Source organism: Orbicella franksi, chromosome 6 (genome assembly GCF_964199315.1).
Source record: "Orbicella franksi chromosome 6, jaOrbFran1.1, whole genome shotgun sequence".
In the NCBI taxonomy this organism is placed as follows: domain Eukaryota; kingdom Metazoa; phylum Cnidaria; class Anthozoa; order Scleractinia; family Merulinidae; genus Orbicella; species Orbicella franksi.
Genome location: NC_138150.1, coordinates 21,542,998 through 21,567,414, shown reverse-complemented (window position 1 = coordinate 21,567,414; position 24,417 = coordinate 21,542,998). Strand labels below are relative to the sequence as shown.

Sequence of the window (24,417 nt, the reverse complement as noted above, 5' to 3'; positions counted from 1 at the left end):
ACAAATGATCCTCTTTGTTATACCTCTATCAGTGTTAAGCCTGAAGGAGGTGGGGACCCTGGTCATCTGTATTGCATGTGACTTGTCAGAAGAATTTTTGCTTAAAATCCCCACCGTAGGGCCTGGAACATGGATAAAGTCAGATCAAATATATCCCCACCTAGCGTAGCGCCGTAGCGTGTTGCCCTGCAGGTATTTGTTCATTTCAAGAGAGGCATAATTTCTTGCTGTCAATATATGGAAAATATTAGAAATCCGATGCTTGATTGTCCAAGGAAAAGTGACACTATAAATTAAAAATCCACACAATCTGTCACAACTTACCATCCTTATGCAAAACAATTTCTGTGGATATCTAACAGTTCTTTGCCATCACTGTATTACAGTGTAGTTCAATTAGACACTGTATGGACGTCAACTGTACAAAACGTATTTTGAGCCCTAGATATATACATTACAGAGTGCAATGTCAAAGTGGAAAATGCACTTTTCAACTGGAAACTGAGAATGTTTTGTCGCTCTGAGAACTGTTCCCAGCCTTGGCCAATAAGGGAGCGTGAAATCACATTCATTCGTAAACGAGAAACAGTTCTCAGTATCCACCAATGAGAACGGGTGAATTTTTCATTGAAAACAAAATGTCTGGTAAGCATCTGTCATGAATCACCGATAAGTAATTACTCTCGAACGTTTGTTTGTCATCATCCATTAACCACACATGAATGAGTTTACACAATGGTCTTTTATCAATAGTAGCCGAGTTGAATTTTTGCGAATATCGACTCTCTACAAGAATGGTGTTTACGTGGTTCTTTAACTAAGCTTAACAACAAAAAAGAAAATGTACTGGGGATATTAAATTGAAAATTTTCTAGTTAAGCCGCACAAGGTCCACATAATTGCGTTGCGGACGATACAACGTGAAATTCTGCTTTTCCATTTTTCTTTTCTAACAAGCATATTAAGGAAGACGGCAACTTACCATCAGTGCGTCGATCCGTCGTCCAAATGCAAATTTCATTAACTTTTTCCTGGGTCCATAAATCTTGAAAGCGAGTAATCGTTTTCCCTGAAATTCACGCCAAAATTTTCTCACACTTGGTTAGCCACTGTTTCATTACGATCTCTTTGAGTATTCCTCGGTAGCTTGGAGGATACCTTGTCACTTCTGATAATTTACCGTTTGGTGCAATCGTTTTGATTCGTTCTTCGGCGCAACTCCAAGCTCCTTTCTCTGAAATCTATCCTTAGCGCGCGCCAACCCGCCACGCCGGACGATATTACCGCTTTATCTGAGCATATCATACATTGAATGGTCACCGGCGGGCGATTTAGGTCAAGTTATTTTTAGAATTGAGAACAGTTCTCGTTTTCTACCAATCGACATGGTTTGTATTGCTTGTATATTCGCTTGAAACAGCTTTATACACGGATGATCAGTAATTCTTCGGACTACAAAGCAAATAAATATTCTGCTGAAATCTTACGCATAGAAAGCAATAATTAATTTTTTCTCAAAGCCACGAAAGGACGAAACACGACTATTGCTTTCGAGGTGTCATGTTACGAAATCACGTCTCCGTTTCCAGTTGAAAAGTGCATTTTCCACTTTGACATTGCACTCTGTCGGGCGGGCGGGCGCCCCACTCAGTCTCACTGCTGTCTAATATTGGTAAACACCACGTAAACACCATTCTTGTAGAGAGTCGATATTCGCAAAAATTCAACTCGGCTACTATTGATAAAAGACCATTGTGTAAACTCATTCATGTGTGGTTAATGGATGATGACAAACAAACGTTTGAGAGTAATTACTTATCGGTGATTCATGACAGATGCTTACCAGACATTTTGTTTTCGATGAAAAATTCACCCGTTCTCATTGGTGGATACTGAGAACTGTTTCTCGTTTACGAATGAATGTGATTTCACGCTCCCTTATTGGCCAAGGCTGGGAACAGTTCTCAGAGCGACAAAACATTCTCAGTTTCCAGTTGAAAAGTGCATTTTCCACTTTGACATTGCAGGAGTGAGTGACTCACTACTACTAATATTGGTAAATATCTGCTGCATAGGCTGAACTGGATAGTACTGCACCTAACTTAATAAATAGTTGCACACCAGAGGAGAAAAGTAATAAATAATTATTTTGCTTCCTTTTCCTCAGCTTAAAAAGACTCATCAATCATTAACAGCCACTATTCAAAATGTCTACACTTGATCAGTTCAAAGCATCCATGGTCCTCAGTGCAGTGGGGGATGCATTGGGCTACAAGAATGGCGAGTGGGAATTCTGTCACTCTGGAGAGGATATTCACCGAGAGCTACAGAGCCTTGGCGGACTTGAAAACATTGATATTAAAGGCTGGGTTGTGAGTGATGATACTGTCTTGGACCTTGCCACTGCAGAGGCTCTTGTGTCGTCATGGATAACACGTCAAGAGCTGTTTCTTGAGCTTGCTTCAAAATACAAGGAAAGTATGGTAAGACGGCTATGTTAACTATGTTACGTTTATTTGAAATGTTTGTTTTCTTTGTTTCAGTGGCATGCCTGAAAACTAGCCAAGCTTAGTGCTTGTATAGCTAAGTGCATGACAACTATAAATGAGATTTACATTTACATTTTACATTACATCATTTAACTTTTGGTACACTAACAGCCGTTTGCTTGTTGACGCATGGTGACCATATGGTTAGCATGCTGCACTCTGGACCTAGTGGTCCAGATGTGAGCGCCAGACAGGGTCACTGAATGGTGTTTTTGGGCAAGATGCTACCGGTATACTTTAACAGTGCCATTCTCCACCCAGGTCTATAAATGAGTTCAAGCGAATTTAATGTTGGAGGCACCCCTGCAATGGAAAGGCATCCCATCCAGGAGGGAGGAGAAGTAGAAATACTCCTATTCTCTTAATGCTATGGAAACTGAGATAAGCTCTGGTTGTTAGGACCACTTGACCCCACACAGCAGGGTTGGACACTTAATTCTGAGAACACTCGCCATTTGGGCGAGTGACCCTTAAAATGCACTCGCCAGGACCAGTTTTCGCTTGCCCAAAAGTTTACCCCCCCTCCCCACTCATCTCTCCAACCATTTTACTAATCCTTTATTTTTACTATTTTTACCATCAAATCGACTCCGACAACATTCTATGTGACCAAAGTTTGTTTGTTCTCAACACACCACTTGCTAATCATACCTTTCTCCTCATCATACTTAAACCACGTCTGGCCAACTTGCTATTTATAGAAAACTTCCTGGTCCTTTGTCTTCTTGTATTCCCTCATATCAGGGGCAGCTTTCAGGGCTTTTTCGTTCTTTTTTCTCATCGTCAACTTTAGAAATATATTTCCACATATTGGCCATGATCAGCTTACTCCATTTTTAAACTTATAGAGAGAACACGCATTAATCAGAATGCTGGGAAAGTACGGGAAAACAATTCACTTGCAACATTATCGAACACGTGGCAGACTGAAGATTATTACTTTAATGGAAAATTCTATTTAAAGACCTTAAACCCCAAGAAAACACAATGGAGGCACTTCTTTTATTGATGAATCTTCATGAGATCCCTGTAGTTTGCGAGTAAACATGTCTGTTCTTCTCAGGAGCGCTCCTTGGGTGCCATGTTTACCTGATCACCAATGGCTTGATAGTGACCAACAGTACCGCTTTGTACAAGTACATGCATTACGTAATTAGCACTAAGAGAAAGCCATATTTGTCTATTTTCGAGGCCCAATGTTGCCTTTCAGTGCCTATTTATTAGACAGTTCGGAATATAAAGTTTTATAAAATAGAAATGGTAAGTTTATGTTCTGAGATTTTCTCAGCAAAATCGTACTTGCCAAATGGGTGAGTGGTCCATGATTCGCACTCACCCGACACTTTAGACACTTGCCTGGGTGAGCAGGCAACTGCTAATGTCCAACCCTGCACAGACTTTACTTTACTTTTTTATTAGAGGGATTTTGTGTTCATACTTTATTGATTTGAACACTCTTTCTTGTCTGGAATTTTTCCTCAGCCTTTAACTCCCATATGTGTCTTGATCAAGAATAATAATTAATTTGAAAAAATGTTTCTTAATGATTGTTTAATTTTTTTAAAAATACTTTAATTGTAGTCCGACATGGCAGGACGAGCACCAGGGATCACAACATCATCAAGTTGTGCGCATCTGAGACCGGAACGACCCCAAGGATTTGTGGTGCCATTTAATCCCGGAGGGGTTGGGTGTGGTGCAGCCATGCGTTCCATGTGTATTGGTCTTTTGTACCACTCACCGGAGAAGCTTGAAGATCTGATTGCTGTCAGTGTAGAAAGTGGCCGAATGACACACAATCATCCAACTGGTATGACCATTACTCACAAGTGCTTTACTTTATTCATTTCATTTGCTCACAGTCAAATTGTTAGCATGATAATGGATTACATGATTTAGGAAGTACTGCTTTCTTTGTGCTCTCTCACGTTGCTCAGCCAAACAGAGACTATTTCTGTTGTGAGTAAAGACACAAATAATCCATCCGTCTGTGGAGGGAACTGCTAGCAATTGCATTTATTTACAAAAAAACAGTGAAATAGAGATAAGCAGTCAAAAAATCCTAATGGTTTCAAGCCAAAGGTTAACAACAAAAATATAGTCACTTAAAGTAAAATAGCCTTTGTTTAAACTGTTCATCTTCAAATGATGTGATTTTCACAAGGAGCGGCTTATCAAGGGATACATTATCCCAGTGGGAATCAATAAAAAAGAAATGCTTAAATAATGTTTCTACTTGAGCTAGCAAGAATTCATATCAACTATGCAAGAAAACAATGATAGTATCACTTCCTTAAAGCTGATCACCTCCACAGCACTGTAAGGAGTGACATTGATGATTGTTGGATGGGAAATTTTAGGGCATAATTAACAATTAGACCCATAGCCCACAAGGGCTACGGGTCAATAGCCCATGAGGCGAAGCTGAATGGGCTATTGACCCGTGGCCCTTGAGGGCGAAGGGTCTAATTGTTTTAGTATCACCCAACTAGTTGGACAGAAAAGGTAATAATAAAGTTAGCAAATGCAAGTTGAAGAAATATTTATTTGGGAATAAAATGAAAGAAAGCGTCACGCTCAATGGTGCCAATTTCGTTACTCGATGACTATTACTAATAGTCCCCTAGTAGCGTAGCCAATCAAAATGCAGGATTTGCATTAGTCCACTAGTTGGGTGATACTAATATGAGATATCCAAGCATGCCAATGTTTTGTTTTTTGTTTGTTTTGTTTTTGTTTTTTTTAATTTTTTATTGATTTTTTTAATTTTAGATTAATTTATAAACGCAATATACATAGGAAAAACTAAAAACATAAAAAGAGAAAAATAATTTTACAGTACAATACTTACTTACAGAACAATATGATAGTTAGTTACATCCTTTAGTTTACATAGCTAAAACAATATAGTTTGTAAATGTCCAGTTTTTTTGTTTGTTTTAAAGTTTCGAACAAAAAGGCAGCTCTACTAATGCTGCACTTCCTACGTATGTACAATGTGGTAAGCATTATATTACTGACCAAAAAAAAAAACATAGACACTATTTACATCATTTGCTTAGTTACTGGTAACAAAACAAAGAAACCACCTCATCAATGCATGTTAAATGATATGCTGAAAGGATTTTTGGAAAGCAGTCATAGACTTGTTTTTAAATGCTATTTCTTTCCATATATTTAATTTTCTTTTAGAAGTATGAGAAAACTGTCGAAAGAGAGCTTTTCGTTTTGTAGGCAGCTGCATTATATAGAAAATTTTGCAATTAGAAGCACATAGTTCAAAGAGTATCTGTGTTCCATTGTGGTGAAAACACCCTATAAAATCATACTATTTGATAATGTTAGCTGCTTTTTCGTTATATTTTTTCACCAGTTTTGAAGAGTTTTCCAAAAGGCTATAATGGAAGAGCAGCGTAAGAACATATGATCTAGGGAGTGTGTATCAGCTAAGCATTGAGGACATACATGGTGTGTCAGACGTTTTGGCTCTAAAAAGAGACATTTTAGTTGTGAGAATGTTGTGTATAATCTTATATTGAAACATTGTTATTTTAATGTCATATGTGATCTGGAAAGGTTATTCATACACTTTTTGGACTGTTTCGGGAGTGAGACCCTGTTTTAAGAATTTAGTTTCAGCAGAAGGTGTTATGAAGAATTTCTTCAACAGCAAGTTGTACACATATTTGGTGGAAATGGTTTCTTCTTTTTCTTCATTTTCTGAGCATCATGAAGGAGGATTTTCAGATGCTAACCTCCAAGAAGTTGACATAGAATCAATAAGACCAAAATAGAGGGTGAAGGGCCTTTTGAGCTTAAACTCATTACAAAAGTTTTTAAAGGACAGGAATTTACCATCCTCCTCGAAGGAGATCCTGGATTTATATTATATTTTTGTCAAGCCAACTTTTGTAGAATACAGGTTTACCGTTAACTAAAATTTTTCGATTATTCCAAATTACCTCTTCATAAGTGAGGGGAGTCTCACTTCTAATAGAAACAACGGCAAATGACTAAAGATTCCATAAGAAGCATGCCAATGTTGCTGATATGGGTGGTTAATAAGTGTATCAGTTTTTTTTTTTTTTGGACCTTCATTTTTCCCCTTTGCAGTCCTTAGAATAGAGAGAATTAAATCTTAAATCTTGAAACTATCCTCCAAGCTAAAAGTACTTCTTAGTGGCTTAAGTTTTATTTTTTGTAACAATTATGTGGGTCATTAGGTTTATGGGAAAGAGCATTGTACTTGCTTTATTTAGGTCATTTTCCCACGGTGGAAGAAAGGGCTGGCGAGAGAGCAGTGTGATCACCCAAGTGATGCTGTACTATGCACTATAAATGATGGCCTAATGTAACAACTCAATTAAAGGGTCTTTGCTAATTTGTTTGTGTGTAGCTAGCCAAACTAAGGGCAGAAAGATATCTGTCTTTAGATTAGTCACTTACTAAGGTGTTATCTAAGAACGTAAACTGTTTGTCAATACAATTACAAGTAAACAAACCTGTCAAAAGTCATATTAAATTTTGAATATTGAGAGGTGTAGTGGCGTAACAGCTAGTGTGCTGGACCCAGGATTGATCAGTCTGGGTGTGGGGTAATTATGTTGTGTTCTTGGGCAAGACACTATACTCTCACAGTGCTTCTCTCCACCCAGGTGTATAAATGGGTACTGGAAAATCCTGTGATGGGCTAGCATCCCATCTATGAGGGAGTAGAAATACTCTTAGTAGCTTAATGCTCTAGAAAAACTAGGACACTTAAGGCCAACACAGACTTTAAAAATGCCATCGTTATTCTCAGGGTTTATCATTCTCACCCATTGACATCAGTAAGGATCTGTTGTCAATATGTTATCTTGAGATAAGTTATCTTGTAAATCCACAAATCATGCAGGCATTCATGATCAGTTTCGTGGTTACTTTTGCAAAGAGGTTTCATTTGAATTGGATACGAGCTAGGATGTAAAAAATTAGATTGTATCTGATAAGACATCTCAGGTTATACAAGACAGCTCAACATGTTGTTGCTTTGTTTGTACCAGGCTACCTCGGTTCCTTGGCGTCTGCCCTATTCACATCATTTGCTGTCCAAGGAAAACCCGTGAGGGAGTGGGGTGCAGCACTCTTGTCCACCCTCCCCAAAGCCATGGATTACATCAAAGAGGTTGATCGTGATGTCGAGGAGAATGAACAGCATTGGCCTTACTTCACTGAGGCCTGGACGAGCTATCTCTCTTTCCGTGGAATTCTTCAAGGTACCAGTGACCCAGTATTTCCTGAACCTTTCCCTATTAAGGAACGCGACATGTTCTACAAATCACTGAGTTTGAACGGGTGGGGTGGGGCCAGTGGTCATGATGCACCAATGATCGCTTACGACGCCCTCCTAGGTGCAGGGGCATCCTGGGAAGAGCTTTGTAGCCGAGCCATGTTTCATGGCGGTGACAGTGACAGCACAGGAGTGATAGCAGCAGCTTGGTGGGGAGCCATGTATGGCATGGATGAGGTTCCTGTGGGTAATTACAACAATTTGGAGTACAGAGAAAGGATCGAAATAGCAGCTGCTAAACTGTTTGCCAAGGCTCAAGAGCTCGCTTAGATCACCGCCAAAGCTTTGTGGCAAACCGCAATGACGATGGTCATAACAATTCTGCATGACACTACTTATTACACCCACAACAGGTTATTATCAGACACACTTTAATGATGAAGGTGATGATTGTGGCAGTTGATAAATTTGACATCTGTGAACGCTACAACTACAGCACTGTCAATTTTTGTTTACACAAATGTTACACCTTAGAGATACGTTGATTATATCATTATACAATGGAATAGTGTACAAGATTTTCATGAGTTTAATATTTATTACCAGGGCCCCTCTGGACACCAGCTGTGATGCTGAATGGGCCACCCTAGCTAAATAAAGTTTTACTTTCTTACTAAGATGAAATTATAAGACTGAGCCTATAATCCTATGAAGCCATCTTACCAGTTGATCGAGATTTTCATTTTTCTTGTATCAAAGTGTTTTTCACTGCTTACGTTCTGTGGAGTTTGAAATTAGCCAAAGACAAAGTTGGAAGACTGAAACTAGCATTATATTCAAGCTTATTATTGTGGATACTGTCTCGACTATACAGCACTGGCCACATGTGCACATAGCTTTTTCAGCGATTCAAAGTCATGAAACAACGAATGATGGCGGTCAAAAAGAAGAGGACAAGACAAGGAAAGCGGACTGTGAAACAGTCCGTATTTTTGTGCCATTTCGTTGGCTAAAACATAGCTTTCGGAGATGTCTGGGACGAGTAAGGCAGTTCGCGCGTCAGGTCTCTTTTCTTCCCCGCCCCTCTCTCTCGCTTCAGTGGGCGCGGAAGAAGAGCTCCCTGGGAACGAAGCTGACAGGAACGAGTGAGAATAACTCGGCAGAGGCAGAATGTTCGACCTTGTGAAATGTCCTATAAAACTCGTCGTTTGTAAATCAAATCAAATACAATACCTTTCCACCTTGATTCGCGTAATTTTTCTCGATTTCTCTGCAAACAAAAAAAAAGCGAAAGAGAAAATTAATGGCAATGCACGGACTCGAACCTATATGTCAAGGAGATTACCCCTGCAAGAACCCTTGTTAACCCTAGTTTTATCACCTATAAATGTAATAAAAACCATAAATGTAATACCAACCATAAATGTAATAAGAATTGACCATAAATGTAACACTGACCATAAATGTAACAACTTTTAACCACAAATGTAATAAATTCACCAACCATAAATGTAATAAAATTTGACCATAAATGTAATAAGCTGAACAACCATAAATGCGATACGGCTTAATCATAAATGTAATAAACTACCTATTTACCCCTGAGCTCAAGTGGCCACAAGCCCTGCCATTCTCTTATTTCGTCCAGGGAGGACAAGGGCCCTAAAATCAAATTGGTGGACTCATTGCTCCAGCATCGTTTTGGCCCAGACTGAGGCCAAACCCGAAAAGGCATCATTTCATTAAGTTTATCGAAAGCACTAGGGTTCCTAGAGACGCCTTTCTTGTCTCAATGGATGTTACTAGCCTTTACACGAACATCCCACAGGAGGAAGGCATTGCTTTAGTATGCAGACATACGCGGAATTCCATGACTAAAACCCTTCTATAGCAACGCACTTTGTAAGAGAAATGCTCAGCCTCATTCTTAAAGAGATCTTTCCAGTTCAATGGATGCTATCTTGAGGCAAAACACAAATAAACCACTTGAGTGGAAACGGTTTATCAACGACATCTTCTGTTTGTGGGATCACAAGCAAAGAAGATATAAAAATTTTTAATTGAGAAGGCTAATGCACTGGGGACGAGAATGGTCTACGCAGCTGAATGCGCAACTCTGTTGATGGCAATTGAATCGAGTTTATTTTAGTATCGAGACAACTGTATCTTTCAATAATTTACATCGATCTCGGGATTCACTCACTGGTTCCTCAAGTAAATTGTTGCTTCTTAATTGTTCCTTCTCTTTTGCCGTAGATACCACTTCGTACTGTTTTCTGAATTATCGCAATTTCAAAGCTGAGAGGTAGCCACTGTATGGAAAAAGTGTCATTGTTTCCCACCAACGTGCACTAAATTATTTATTAAACTTTCTTTCTACATGTAAATCCCATCCATTTTCAGTTATTCCTTGTTGTAACGTGTACGTTCGATCTTACACTTGCAAATTGTGTCACTAAAACAGTTCGGTTTAAGTTACAAAAAAAGACAGTGGCGGATCTAGGGGCGACGACCGGTCCCTCCTTTCTTGGGTGAAAAAAAAAAAAAAAATCGCAGAAGGAGGAAAAGCCGGCAGGACAAGCAACCTGTAACCTGTGCAAGCCATAGGCAGTAATTTCCTCACAATTGAAAGACAGCCAGGTGACAGATAACTTGTGTGCTTCCAAAGAGTTGGTAATAACTGTCAATTCCTTGGAGATCTTTATCGCGAGCTACAACTTTTTCGCGTTATACGAAAACTTTCGCAACAAACTTTTCATCGGGACTTGCTGCTGCGGATGCAATCCACGCACGACATCCACGCAACTCTTTTTGCTTCACACGACACCGTTCTTTTCTTGCAGACGTTGTTTTCGCATCAGTCTGTACGCCATTATGGCGCGTTCTCTCTCCTTGTCAGCTTTATCCTGTTCAAGAGCTGACATATGCTTGCGTTTCTTGGCTTTCGGCAGCCCAGCACCTACTGAAGTCTTAGTTTGCGCATTTGTGTCACAGTTCGGGTCTTTTTCTTGCGAGACTAACGAGTGGAGTAACAGCGTCTTCGATCCCTACCACAAGGAAAGGAAACACATAAAAGAAACTAGGCAATCCTCTAGCACTATCATAGTCGCATAGTAATTATTTTGAATGACCCCCGCCCCCCGTACGCGCTATATTTTTTCAGACACCCCCTCGTTTGAAGCCTGTTTCTTGGCACGTCCCCCCTAAATCCGACCAGCACCCCGCCCCCTTTATCTCAGAAAAAATGAGCAGTCCCTTAAGTCATTATTTGCATTGCTAGGCAATGCTTCTCGGCAGTGGAAAGATGGGTCGTGTGATGAGCCAAAGAGAACTGAAAGAGAGCTTTCAAAGGTTTTCCAAGGGTTTTCTGACAACTTTTGTGCCATTAACTAGTATCGTTTGTATATCAACAACAGAATGTTTGCCTGCATAGAATGCGTCGGAAAATTTAAGATCATGGAGCAGTTTCACAACTTATGTAAATGAATCACTACTTTCGAAAAAACCGTTTTTCTTGATCAATGGTTCTCGATACCTTCTTTGTTTGAGCTGCTTTTCTGGGTTTTGCTGTAAGAGAAGGCGGCTGCATTACAACATCTCCAAACCGAACACTATCTGAAAAACACAAAGGGTAAAAATGGCGCCTAATATTCCGCACTTTGTCAGACTGCATTGCTAACTTCTTTCCACTGCCTGGTCACCAGGCATCACTACGTCAAGCTCATCCCCAGAGCACATGCATTTTTGGTGAGCGGTGACCAAAAGAATAGCAGCCTCTGAGAATAAGATTGTCACAAGCTGCAAGTGGAATTGTTTTACCTCCCTTCCATCAAGCATGCACTCGGACCTTTTTTCCGCTCTTTACCGACACAATGTAAAGCATCTTCCCGGGTATGGGGGCCATTAGATAGCAGACCCAGCGAAGGCCGAAAGCCAAATCAACTATTACCTCATTGAGTTGCTATAACAGAACCCTGATTGAAATTCCCATTAAAAATCGATTTCCACGATTTGATTGCCCACTTGTTTCTAAATATTCCTCCGAAGCTTCGGAAAGGCGAGGAAACAACGCTATTTTGTAGACGACCTCAGGCCATTGCACTCTAAAGGCTGATGGTGTACAGTAGCTCAGCCAATTAGATTGCACCGTTTGCATTAGTATACTAGAAGAATTCTACTAATAGCTGTTAGTCATGACTAGATTGTAGACACCTTTCGTAAGACCAAAGCAGGTATTTTCTTCAGATGACCTTCTCTTTTCTTTCATCTTCTGCTTCCTTTCATTCAGATGTCTAAGAAAAAAAAACAATATAAAATCCAATGAACACAGTACACATTTAAACCATACCATGCCCCTATGTCATGAGAATTCTTAAAAGATCGTTTCAAAGGATTACAAACAAAAATAAATATCTTAGTATTATTGACCACTCTCACTTTGGGGCAATGACGACTAATTCTGAATCAAATATTACAATTAAACATAACATATTTCAAGAACTCAACTTAGGTAGGCCAGTTCTTCTTGGTTATTTACAAAGCATAACTGAGGAGTTGAGCCCTGGACTACCAAGGACAAATTCAAGGGGAGGGGCTTGAATCCACTTCCCTGGATTAAAAGACCAGACTGAGTGCCTTGAACCCCTCAAACACATTGCCTCCATGATTTGGTGTATTTGTGTACCTGGGGATGCTTATCATTAGCTGAAAGAACCAATTGGGCTGGCTGCTGAATTTAAAACTGGTGTTTTTCAACATCAGCAAGCCAACCAAAAGAAATTTTGCAGTGTTTAGTTTGCAGATCTGTTATAACATCAAATATTTTCCAATGATGGGACACTGGGAAAATGGGAAAAACAACCATTGGAGTACAGAATTTTCTGATGATACCATGCATACTAATATAACCCATAAATTCAAACCAAAGATCTCAGAAAATTACCATTTCAGACATGTCAAATGTTTTGGTAGTTTTATTTCAATGATAAGGATCTTGGAGTGAACACAGACTTTGCACAAGACATTGTTTGAAAAGGAAGCCCTGCAACAAGAAATTAAAGGAATATAACAAGAGAAGAAGTCAAGCTATCATACGACAGGGAAATTTAGCTTACTTTCTTCTTCCATCTCTCATCTTCCTTGATGTTTTCAAAGATTCTGCAACCTCCACAGTGGCTTCATGGTCAATCCTATCAAAATACTGCTTCTTGCTTTCTCCTGGAATTCGTTGAAACTTTGTCATTCCTAATCAGAGTGAATGTTTACAGAAAATGATCAGAAATGTTGTAATATTTTATGATTCATTTTTCTTAAGTTTTTATTTTCTCTGGGCTAAAAAAATAATTCATGTAGCCGTGTAATCAATACATGTATCTTTAGTATGTATTAACAAAAGAAAATTGCAAAAGTTACAAGGTACAAAAAGTTGTGCAAGATGACGCTGTTCCTTTTTCAACAGATGTGCAAGATCAGATTAGTTTCTTTCTCGACTGCTGTTCATAGTATATATCGCAGGTTGGCTTTCAAAGCTTGGTGGCTTCAGGCTGTTCTAGGCCTTTGTTTAGTTGGGGGAGCAGATCAAAGAATGGGATAATTCCAAAGGATGATGATGGCAAAAGAACATATTGAGTTTAGGGGTAAGGGGAACCTCCTCTATCCTTTCAGATTTCCATAAAATTAATCTGTTGAATTCATACTATAATAAGGTTGCCTGACCAAAATCAAAATATCCACCTACTACAAGCTTCCAGAGCCATTGCAGTGTCTTCCTCAAATGAGGAAAAATACCTTCTCACACACTGAATGCCATTTGTCTGCCACCTGACAATGCAACAGCACTTTATTGACAATTCTATCAACATCACAACGATAACAGAATCAGAGTCAACAGCAGGAAAAAACTACCCAAACCTTGATACACTTCTATAAACTTTAGGCAAGCACTCGCTAAGGGGTGGGAGGGTGGGAAAACTGTTGCACTGTCCAGCAAGAAAAGAAAAAATGAATTACACGTCCGGACATGAAACTGACACCCTGACTCGTACCCAGGTCCCCCATTCAGTGTGAGAGGACTTCGTTTCCTGCCTCTTTTGCAAGCTCAGCCGGCAGGAAAAACATAACTATCACACGGTCTTTGAAGACCAAAGTCACGTGGCAAAATGTCTCGGTACAGGACCGGAAGTTCATTACCATGGTATCAATTGCTCTACAACTAACCTACACGGAACTGACCATTTGGAGGAGACTAAGGTGGCATGGTGATAAATTCCAGTTTGCTACTCAAACTGGACAGGTTATTAGTCCATCACAGGTGACAGACTGTGCCCCCCCCACCCCACCCCCTCCCTTACCTATGAGCATTTTTATCACCTTACAATTTTCCAGTGACCATATTTTATCCCTGAGTGGAGATAGGCACATAATTTTTTTGAGAGTAAAGTGGCTTGTCCAAAAACATCAGAAAAGACACAGGCTGAGGTAAAGCCATTGGTTTTGCAGGTAGCTAGTTGCTTTCCTTTGTTGAGGGTACTATAATATATTTATACATGAAATTCTAACTAAAATTAATTTAGTTAATTTTCAGTACCAAGAGCATCCAAAGATTTAACTAAGGGCCAGCTGCCAACTAATTTCACCAGCTGAAACATAATTTAAATCTCGCTGAGATTTCACACAAAAACAATGACTTGCAATAACTTTGAAGTTGTCGAGGACAGAAAAGCTAGCTAGACTTGTTAATAAGCCACTGCTTACACCTAAGTAGAGTGTTCTCTAAGCCACATCCCTGGACATCCACCTTTGAGAGGTTCAACCATATCCACATTAAAATACAGTTTAATTTGTACCTTGCTTCTTTTTCTTTTTATCAGTTTTCTTCATGGTGCTTTTATTTTTCATGACCAGCTGTCTTCTAAAGAGATCTTTTGCTGCTCTAGGCATCTCTTGTTCATCAAGCTTATCGTTCTTCAGCACAGGTTTATTGCTAAAAATAATTTTGGTATAACACATTTTAGTTCAAGAATACTTACCTAAGCTACATGTGGTATAGACTTGCCACAAGTCGACCTTTCCTTAGTCATCACTTTGCTTAATTACTGCCCTCCAGCGAAGCAAGAGGTAGATCTTATGAAGTCGCGAGGGGCAGAAACTCAGCAAGTAAAGATTCTCTGTCTCACACACCCTGAACCTGATTGTACTATTAATACTAACTAAAAATGTTTGGACAGCTAGCCTTCAGTCATCAAGCAACTTTTAAAGATACAAATCTTCCTCAATTTACCAAACTAGCGTTAATTTTCACACTATAAAAGCTGAGAGAATTAATAACAGAGGTAAACAGTGTTGCAGGTAGTTAAAGCTAGAGATTGATGGATTTCTGATTAGTCACGACTAGTGACGTGTATTGTGATTTTGGCACCAATCAATTATGAATTTACTGTTATGTTAGTGAAGCGCATTTTGGGATCAGGAGTGGGAAGTTTGAAACATTGTCAGAAAATTCTTCAGATCTTAATAAATTTTCTTTGGATGGCTTTGAATCTGGTTGGGCTACCTAGAAAATCCAGGCACTCTCAGTCCTCAAAGGATAAATATCTCTTGCCTGTGATTCACAAAAAATTGACAGGTATAAATTTTTAAGGTGGTCTATGAGTCACGTGTACTGCAAGTAGTGCTAAATATACCCAGTCCCTTTCAGTTCTTTCATCATATTCTGTATTGACAGTTGTTTGATTTCCTTTCGCTGCTCAAGGGTGAGACAAAACGGCGAGATTTGCCTTTGAAGAAAACGTAAGAATATAGATAAGCTTAGCTTAAGCTTAGCACCGTTTCACCCAAAGCAGTTTTAAACTAAACGTACATAGTCATCATGTATAAGTGAGCTTTTTTAAAATTACATAAAAATAGATTATCAAAATCGAAATACTCACCTGATTGAGGCGTTGTCTTTCCTCGGTCCTTTGTAAAATGGATCACACGATTTTATTTTCTTATATCTACTCATGCGGCCCATTATGTGAAGACAATGTCAACAAAACTTCCAAAACCTTCCAAAACTTTTATGCACGTGAGAGTTGAACAATAGAGATTTGGAGTCAGCGGAAAGAGTTACTATGTCGTGTACTCTTACTTGAAATGTAAGTTTTTGCCGTCCGTTTAGGCTTGGTAACGACTGTTCAAGATGGCGGAAATCGCGACAACGCAGAACAGAAAAAGATGAACGTTTTTCCTGGAAAGAATTGTTGTCTTACTTGATCTGAGTACCTTTGGAGAAAATTCCGGAATTTTTATTGTGGATGTTCCGAATTGTTCGTCGCACGTTGCAAGGAAACAAGTTCTTGACGTTCACAAATGTGAGTGAAATAGGCCGGTCACTACCAAATACTTTATTTGCATACATCCCAGCCGTCCTATACAGTCGAAGCTCTCGTAAGTGACCACCTCGGAAATTCGAAAAAGTGGTCCTAACTAGAGCTGTTCGCTTACAAGACTGAGCTCTCGTAAGTGACAAGAGCTTCAGAAACTCATTAAAAAATCATAAGGAAATGACTTTGAACTTTTTCAAATACCTGTACAATACTGCACTGTGCAAGATCTTTGTCAATGAATCATTAACGCAGTGTGCAGTTTCATCAAAGTGTTGATTTGTATGTGTAAGACTCTGAATGGTCGCTTACAAGAGCTTAAAAACAAAGGAAAAGGCCAGCTGGGTAATCCCAAATTAAAAGTGGTCGCAGTCATTTACTTGAGCGGTGGCTTACGAAAGCTTTTCATTACGAAGTTAAAATCACAGTTCAAACGGGGTTTCACAAAGGTGGTCATAACTGGAGCTGGTCGCTTACGAGAGTAGTTGTTAGGAGAGCTTCAACTGTATTTCATAATTTTCCTATATATGTATTATAGGATCCTGTAACACTTTTATAATTGGCCAAAATCTCCTACATTTCCTATAAATACTACTTAAGTGAAATAAATAGGAAAATAAAGAAAGGAGGTCCAACAGTTTAGACTGAGTTTTTATTGAGTGTATTGGCTGAATATATTGTCCCCTGTGGTTTGATGTTATTCCTGGACAATGTAATCAGACTGGGAACAAGTCGTTCAAGGTATTAGGACTGCTACAACCTGTTTTCATGGTTACATAAATAATTAGATGTATTACTTATCACGTATTGTCTTCTTGTCATATTATAATGCCTGCATTTTTATAATGTGACTCATATTGAGGGGTCATATCCAATATGTCACTTGAGACATTTCTTTGCAAAAATACAGGCAAGCCAGGTACATTGATTTGATCTTCTTTTGTGGACATAATTTCCAGGAGTTTTTATCTCTTTCATCTCACATGAAATGTTTGAGGTTACTAGCAGAATTGGGTCTCTAGTTTTCCTTACACCTCAAATTCTAAAGGGTGTGGCATCCCTTACCTCCAGAGCCACTTGGGTGTGGAGGACATTTGTAACACAGATCACTTAAAGTAAGACTATAATCAAATGCTGAAGTATCTTTTTTCATAACAATTGGAAGAAAGATTGTCATGACATAGCTATTGATTCTGCAAGCAGGGAAAGAAAGACTTCAGGTGGACAAACTGGCTGATGAGTACACTGATATTTAGATCATAACTTATATGTATGGATTTAGCCCTTATGGTTTTGTCCTATCTATTTTACCAGCATTGGCAGGGTATCTGTAGCATTTCTTCTTCAAGCAGAAGAATAAGTGGAGAAAGTAAGTGAAAGTCATTCAATATTGGCTTAGAAAATAATACCTGTTCAGTTATGTTCACTTCTAAATCCTCATTTCTCATGTCTATGCATTTCTGTTGGTGTTTATTGATGGATTTAAATTCCTCATCCCTCTTTGCTAATGGAGTTCTTTTGACATAATACAGTTACAGTCACTCCAGACAAGTCTACAGGTGGCTGTTTCCAAGTCACCATTTGCCTCTAAAGGTGTCAAAGCAAGTCTTCATGTGAAACTACTCATATTTTCATTTTCATGGAACTCGAACTTATTTTTATACAAATAGTTTTGCATGATGACTTATTTTCAAAACAAAAGCAAAAGGCAACTTAAGAGAAAAAACTTATGGATCAATAAAGGACTGCCAGGGCTGAAAATTCCAGTCATTGTGGTGAGGTTCATGACTGCTAATTTACAAGTGATGTGGAGGTTCTACTTTTTCTGCCATTTTCAAAGAAACAGTGAGAGAAGAACTGGAAATATTTTGCCCTACTGGTACACAAGTATTTTTGACAGAATTCAAAGTGTTTGGAAATTTTGTGAAATACTCTCATGAGTGTTATTTAGTGAATGGAAAATAAGGTGAGATGGTATATCCAATCCAGTCATCTTTGTTTAAACTTGACAAATTAAATGAGTTTGAGAGTTTCCAGTGTGAAGTCGAGGTACAGCAAGACCATATCCACTGTTTGATCAGTTTTTTTATTCTCATCACCTGTCTGTTTGGAAGTGAGTGTATGTTCCAAGAAGAAGTGAGCTGTTGATCACTCTTGGGTCTGAAAGCGCTCTGGTATTCTTTTACAGGGTCGCAACATGCTGTTCCATCATTAGAAAAAAGTGACAGCACCAACAGTCCAGAGAAGAACTCACCCATACCCCCTCCCCCTCCTCTGGAGTTGTGCTGCATGAGTGGATGCCAGAATTGCGTGATGATTCAACATGCAGAAGAGCTAATGAAAATGTATGACGATGACTCAGCTGCAAGAGCCGCCTTGGAAGACATCCCAGATGAGAATTTAAAGACATTCCTCAAAATGGAAATGAACCTTAAATAACCTTAAACTCTGTTTATCATAGTGAGCGAAAGAAAAACAAATGGTTTGGACTCTTGGGAATATACACATGCAATTCTGTATCTAAATTAATTGAATGAGAGCTAAATGTCACAAATCATATTGTGGTCGTAATATTTATTTGGATTTAGATTTTATGGATAAATTGGTACTGTCAGATTGCTTATTATTTACAGCTGTATCTTGTTGTGTTCAGTTGAATATTTTAGATCACAAATTACCAATTTGCCAACTACCAGAGGGTGGCAGTCTGACAGTCATGCTGTATCTAACTGGATGATGTACAGTATCAGCATAAACTGACAATTCTCAGATTACGTTAAGGTGGCTCCTCAGGGTAATCATTCATCGCATTGCACACACTAGTGTCATGTTTTGAAAGCTGGTTTTGCATTTCGCTTTTTACACCCAGTCCTCTCAAACTTATTAAATGTAATATGCAATGATGAAGTAGTGTTTACTACCATCCCTGTTAAAATCTTGGCTTTTAGTGTTCAGTTATAAATGGTTATGCCCAAACAAATACATTTTTTACCATTCATGTGGCTGTATTTGTGATTTTAGTGAATTTCCTTCGGTGAAATCTTCCAAAAGTTTCACAGTACATCATTGCTTTTTGCGGCCATGTTGACGTCATAAAATATTGAAAAACAATGATGTGAGCGTGCTGCCAAGTGTACACAGATGACTCAGGCTTTTGTCCTCAGTGCGCATGCGATTGTGCAACTATAGGGAGCCACCTTAGGCATTGTAACAAGAATTCCACACATTGTCTGGATGTTGCCCCTTGGCTCAATAAACCACAGTTTACTGTAGTTTCTGTTACTGTGCAGTTTTTGGTATAAACACAGTCATGTGTGAATTGGCAATTATCAAAAAAAGTTGTGGCCTGCATGTAAGGTTAGTAGGACATATTCTGTACATATTTTGTCTCACTTTTACAGTTAGCTCTTGTTAACCGAGCTTCGGTCTGTATGGGAAAATCTTGACCAAGGTCATGAGTACAGAGTAGCTGACATTTTGCTTTTGCATGGCGATAAGCTGAACTTATACATGCCAAAGTTTGCTCTTCCTCTGTACTTTTTTTTTTTTCTCACAAGGCTTTTTGGCACTTTCACTAATAGTTTTAGAACAAAATAGTCAACATTTTTGTATTTTAGGTTGCAACTTTTTCACCACAAAATGTAACTGGTCTAGATGGCGGTCTAGATGAGAAAATGTAAACTGCAGTCAATGTCAATTTCAGCCAATCAAATTTGTGACTTTAGTAGTTCCTAGTTCTTGTAAGACACAGCCATATAATGATTTTACTTGCAAACTGAAAAGATTACTTCAACTGGCACTGTTAACTGTATTGGAATTTGAATGCCACGTGCCACCAAAATAAATGTGCCCGTTTCAAAATCATTACACAACAGAACTGGGTTTAATCCTGTTATTATGTATTTGGTGAAAACCATGCTAACATTATAACTAGTAAGTACCTTTGCTTGCACAAGAAAATAATACTCCTTGAGCACCAAGGAGAATTGTACATGATTGTCAAGGGGAGAAAAAACATTTTGTACTAAGAGTTTTTAGCATTTTTTTTTTCATTACATGAGAATAACGTAACAGTTATAAATTCAAACACCGCAGTATGATTACTTCTTACAGTTCTAGTGTTTCAAAGAACATCCAGTTTTCCATGTAAAAAATAAATTGTCAACTAAGGAGCAAATGATGCTAGGCATAAAAAAGTCATATCATGTTAACCATTTTAAGTGTCAAATTCAGTTGAAATGGAAGAAATCTACTGAGAATATTTACGTACACAATGTTTTTGTTTTTTAATTTGGTCACTTAATAAAACCCCAGTCTCTGATTTTGTGCTGCTTTTCCTTTGCATTTCAATAAGAGCAAAGCTACAGATAAGACTGAAAACAATATCCCAACAAATATAGGAAACCCAGCCATTTGAATTCACGAAGTAATCTGAAATCATTCCCTATGTATAATCTACTTCTATTGCCCTCATCATTACACGGGTAGCAACAATGTAGGGTATACACAGCCAGAAAAACTTCAAAACCTCCTCTTCGGGGTCATGAACATAGTCTCTTACATACTGACCTATCAGGCTCACTACCAAAAGCACAATACATTTGTCCAACGGCATAGTGAAATTAGCGGCATTCTTTCCTGATCTCTCCCAGTGTGCCCCAGAAAATGGATAATTCAGAATTTGCGACCTCCTGACGGCCATGACCAATGCAGACGGAGATTGAAGGCTGCCACTTTGATGGTTTAGGTCTGCTTGTTGCTGTGAAACTCGTTTGAAACCTTCATGTGCTGATTGGCACAACTGGTGGCTCATGGGGAAAGACTTGGAGTAGATCTCCAGAGCTTGTTGAAAGTAGTCAGCTGCGTAATCAAGCTCACTGCATTGTTCAAATACCATTCCCAGGTTAAACATAGTGTCGCCTAATTCACAATGGTCACCTGGCAAAATTTCGTCCCTGATGTTTCGTGCACGAAAGTGACAGTCTTTGGATTTCTGTATTTCACCAAGATCCATATACAACTGACCAAGATTACTCAGCAATTCTGCCATTGCAGGATGTTGTTCATCCAATGTTTTCTCCCTAATTTGCAGTGCAGATTTGTAACAATCCATGGCTTTCACAAGTTGGCCTTGGGCTTTGTACATCAGACCAACATTGCTGTAGGACTCGGAAATCAAGAAATGCTCTGGAAAGTATAGTTCCTTTCTCATTTCAAGTGCTTTGTTGTGGTACTCAATCGCCTCATCAGTTGAACGTAATTCACTGTGCACGATTCCAAGATTGCAAAAGCAATCAGCAACACGAGGATGGACCGAGCCATATGTCTTTTCTGCCAAGTCTAATGTTCTTTGGTAAAAGTCCTTTGCGGTGTGGGGGTCACCTAATACACTGTGAACAGATCCAAGGTTATTACGTGGGGCAGCAGCAGTGGTATCTTCATTACCATGAAGCTCTTGTTTCATTGTTAGAGATTTGCTGTACAAGTCCGTTGCTGTTTCAAACTGGCTCAGACTAAAACAAGCATTTCCCAGTTTGTTCAAAGAATCTGCAATCTCTGGAGTAGAATTACTTGGATTTAGGCCTTCAAGTAGATCCAGGGCTTGCTGGTGGTGATCTTTAGCCGTTTCAAATTGCCCTAGTTTCCAATAGACAACCCCTAAATTGTTCAGGATTGTAGCAGTGACAATCATGTTGTCTTGGTTGTTGCCTTCCTCTTCGCAGTTGGCAATCTGAAGAGCTTTCTCAAAGTATGTTTTGGCTGCAGGAAGATAGCCATGTGCACTGCATATGTCCCCGAAGTTAAGAAATGCCTTTTTGTGTAGATTTCTCTCATCACTAGTTATCAGGTTGTAGTTTGATGCCTCCAAATGGCTGCTGAACACTTTCAAATGGGGAGCCATCATTTTCGAAGAGAGATGAAACTTTAAATCAAACTGGAGCAGATTGTGTTCAGCAAAGGTAGATAATGTGTCAATGTAAGACTGAGTGAGCACTGAGACCTCTTCGTCACTACACTTGTCAAGAGAGTGGCTCTTGAAGACATCATGTACGACCTGGTGCACCTTTATTAGAGGTTTTGAACTATCTTCTGAGAGAAGCTGCATTAGCAGAGAGCACCTGGAAATTTCAGCAGTGGTCATGTCCTCATCGAGGTCTGGGTCCTGCTTGGTTACAAAACTGACAATCATGTCAAGGCCAATGGGTGCTGGAGCACACAAAGCTAGAAATCGAACCACATGTTTAAATACTCGATTCTGGACCAGCTTCTGTGATGCCAGGGACACAGCTGAAGTCATTGATGACGGATAGCTCTTGCTCGTCCTTTCGTAGACCTTTTCTGTCAAATTCCGCTTCCCCATTTCCAGTTTCTTGAGGTAGTTCTTCCAAGTGGCACTGCCAGGTACAGTGCTTGTTCCACCAGCATCCTGCAGATAGCGAACATAGAGTGCAGCAGAAGCAATGGCCAAAGGCTGGTAATCTAAGGCTTCTAAAACTGAAAGTTCATCTTCCTCATCTTCGCATGAAAACTCGCAGATATCTCTTAGAAGATGCAGAGCATCGTTCGTTTGCATCCCCTGACTTAGGAACACTTCTTCGCAAAAGGGGTCACTTAATGGTATATAAATACTGTCTTGTGTGGTGACAAGTACTTGTCCGCAATCTCCCCACTCCTCTTCCTGTGACCAAAAGCCTCTCAAGCTCTCAACCTCATCAACATTGTCAAATATAAGCAACCAGGTAGAATACTCCTTAACTTTGGCAGAAACAAGGGTTTTCAGATGCAAAATTTGGCCTCTTTCCGTCAATTTCGAGTCTCCCCCTGTGATGCTGGTGATCGAGTATTCTGTGACGCCAAGAGCACGAGCGAACTTCATGTGTGAAACCAACATTGACTGTTCACTTTCAGCATTCAAGGTCATTACAAATGTACTACCGTCCTGGTTATCAGCTGCAAACTTTTCCCCAACTTGCCGAGCAATCTGACTTTTGCCACATCCTGGGTTGCCAGAGACAAAAACTGTCACAATGGAACCTTCGTCATTCTTGTTTTGCAGGTCAATGAACATTTGCATGATATGATGTCTTCAACTTCCGCTTTGCGTTCCGTGACTGCGTGGGATGGCTTAACAGGAAGGAACATGAAGGATTGAGCTTTCCCCTGAATTTCCTCTTCCAAGACGAGAATTTGTTCTTGAAGCTTTTGTAGTTCTGCGGTTGGAAAGCTTCCCTGATTCCTTATGTTTTGCAGCTCTTTGGTGTCAAGATTCAGAGCCGTAAACGCGTTTGAAACCAGTTGCAAATTAGCTTGAAAGTCAGCATCCAGAACACTGGGTTGAGAAAGGTGGGTACAAAAGCCATTGCGAAAAACTCGCAAATCGTTGATATTACTGGCAACTGTAGGACTCAACACAGGTCCAAACGAATCGGAATAGAGAAGCGCAAAGAAAAGACATGTACAGTCCCACTCGAATATCGAATATCGAATGATATTTAGAAGCATCTTGTTTTTCTTCCGGCTTCTTCGCGATTCCATGCTAAAAAAGTCCTGTCTATTTTTGTAAGTGTCTTTCCATTTACCAAATCTCCTACTGTATACTCTGTCCCATTCTTGTCTAAACACTGACTGAAGTCCATCCCGAATGATCTTGTTCGTGATGTAGCAGACACGGAAATAATTCAGTTCTTCCAAGGAGTACTCTTTGTCTGACATTGTTCAAGTTCATCTTGTGACTCTCTGTGACTGCTTAGTCTGTTAAAACAAATCAAGTGAGATTTTTAAACGTTCTGGTTAGAGGAAAAACCCCATGAAGGATAAATTGGCCGAACCCAATCTGTTGAACTTAGCAACTGCAGCTGCAAGATTACTCAGATTGGTACCTGTATGTCGATGTACATAATGTCTCGTGCAGTGGACATCCGCAAAGCCAATTCCAGCGCTCTGGGATGAAACACATTGAGTATTCTATCACCCCTCTACTCCAGCAGGGCGAACCGCAGGGCGATACCAGGCTATACCGGGGGCGATACAAATGAAGGTCACAAATCTCGTGCCCAGCTCTCACTGTCGGTTTGGTAAATTTAGGGGTCGAGGTCCATCTTCTCAGTGGGAAGTAGGGGGAAAGAGAGGATTTCTGGCCCTAAAAGTTTCAGAAAAGGGGATTAAATGTGTCATCGCTCATCAATGCTGCTACTAGGGATTAGGACACCAATGACGAACAATTCATGCATATCCC

At 39.5% G+C, this 24,417-nt stretch overlaps 3 protein-coding genes and 1 pseudogene across 7 annotated transcripts; 2 read left to right on the top strand and 2 right to left on the bottom strand.

Moving 5' to 3' along the window:
* The first annotated feature begins 1,813 nt into the window (after nucleotides 1-1,813).
* LOC145490813 (ADP-ribosylhydrolase ARH1-like) lies at nucleotides 1,814-8,528 on the top strand. 2 transcript variants are annotated; one of them, XM_081469909.1, is made up of 4 exons: nucleotides 1,814-2,056; nucleotides 2,168-2,483; nucleotides 4,131-4,359; nucleotides 7,592-8,528. In XM_081469909.1, the coding sequence occupies exons 2-4, from the start codon at nucleotides 2,208-2,210 to the stop codon at nucleotides 8,146-8,148; spliced, it is 1,062 nt and encodes a 353-aa protein (XP_081326035.1). In that variant the 5' UTR covers nucleotides 1,814-2,056; nucleotides 2,168-2,207; the 3' UTR covers nucleotides 8,149-8,528. The 2 variants fall into 2 exon arrangements, with proteins under 2 accessions (XP_081326035.1, XP_081326034.1); XM_081469908.1 differs by having other exon boundaries at nucleotides 1,814-2,483.
* Nucleotides 7,970-15,931, bottom strand: LOC145490815 (coiled-coil domain-containing protein 137-like). Of its 3 annotated transcripts, none has more exons than XM_081469911.1 (8): nucleotides 15,747-15,931; nucleotides 14,664-14,800; nucleotides 12,933-13,062; nucleotides 12,031-12,110; nucleotides 11,354-11,433; nucleotides 10,022-10,865; nucleotides 8,542-9,088; nucleotides 7,970-8,059 (listed from the first exon to the last, which is right to left on the bottom strand). In XM_081469911.1, the coding sequence occupies exons 1-6, from the start codon at nucleotides 15,827-15,829 to the stop codon at nucleotides 10,635-10,637; spliced, it is 741 nt and encodes a 246-aa protein (XP_081326037.1). In that variant the 5' UTR covers nucleotides 15,830-15,931; the 3' UTR covers nucleotides 7,970-8,059; nucleotides 8,542-9,088; nucleotides 10,022-10,634. The 3 variants fall into 3 exon arrangements, with proteins under 3 accessions (XP_081326037.1, XP_081326038.1, XP_081326036.1); XM_081469912.1 differs by having other exon boundaries at nucleotides 8,542-10,717; nucleotides 10,778-10,865; XM_081469910.1 differs by having other exon boundaries at nucleotides 8,542-10,865.
* A 41-nt stretch (nucleotides 15,932-15,972) lies between these two features.
* LOC145490816 (oxidoreductase-like domain-containing protein 1) lies at nucleotides 15,973-20,502 on the top strand. The gene is made up of 3 exons (XM_081469914.1): nucleotides 15,973-16,169; nucleotides 17,496-17,550; nucleotides 18,370-20,502. Exons 1-3 carry the CDS (start codon nucleotides 16,113-16,115, stop codon nucleotides 18,618-18,620), a joined length of 363 nt encoding a protein of 120 aa, XP_081326040.1. The 5' UTR covers nucleotides 15,973-16,112; the 3' UTR covers nucleotides 18,621-20,502.
* A 106-nt stretch (nucleotides 20,503-20,608) lies between these two features.
* Nucleotides 20,609-24,145, bottom strand: LOC145490808 (uncharacterized; annotated as a pseudogene). The gene is made up of 2 exons (XR_014049732.1): nucleotides 24,062-24,145; nucleotides 20,609-23,933 (listed from the first exon to the last, which is right to left on the bottom strand). The product of XR_014049732.1 is annotated as an uncharacterized LOC145490808 (transcript).
* Nucleotides 24,146-24,417: the final 272 nt, after the last annotated feature.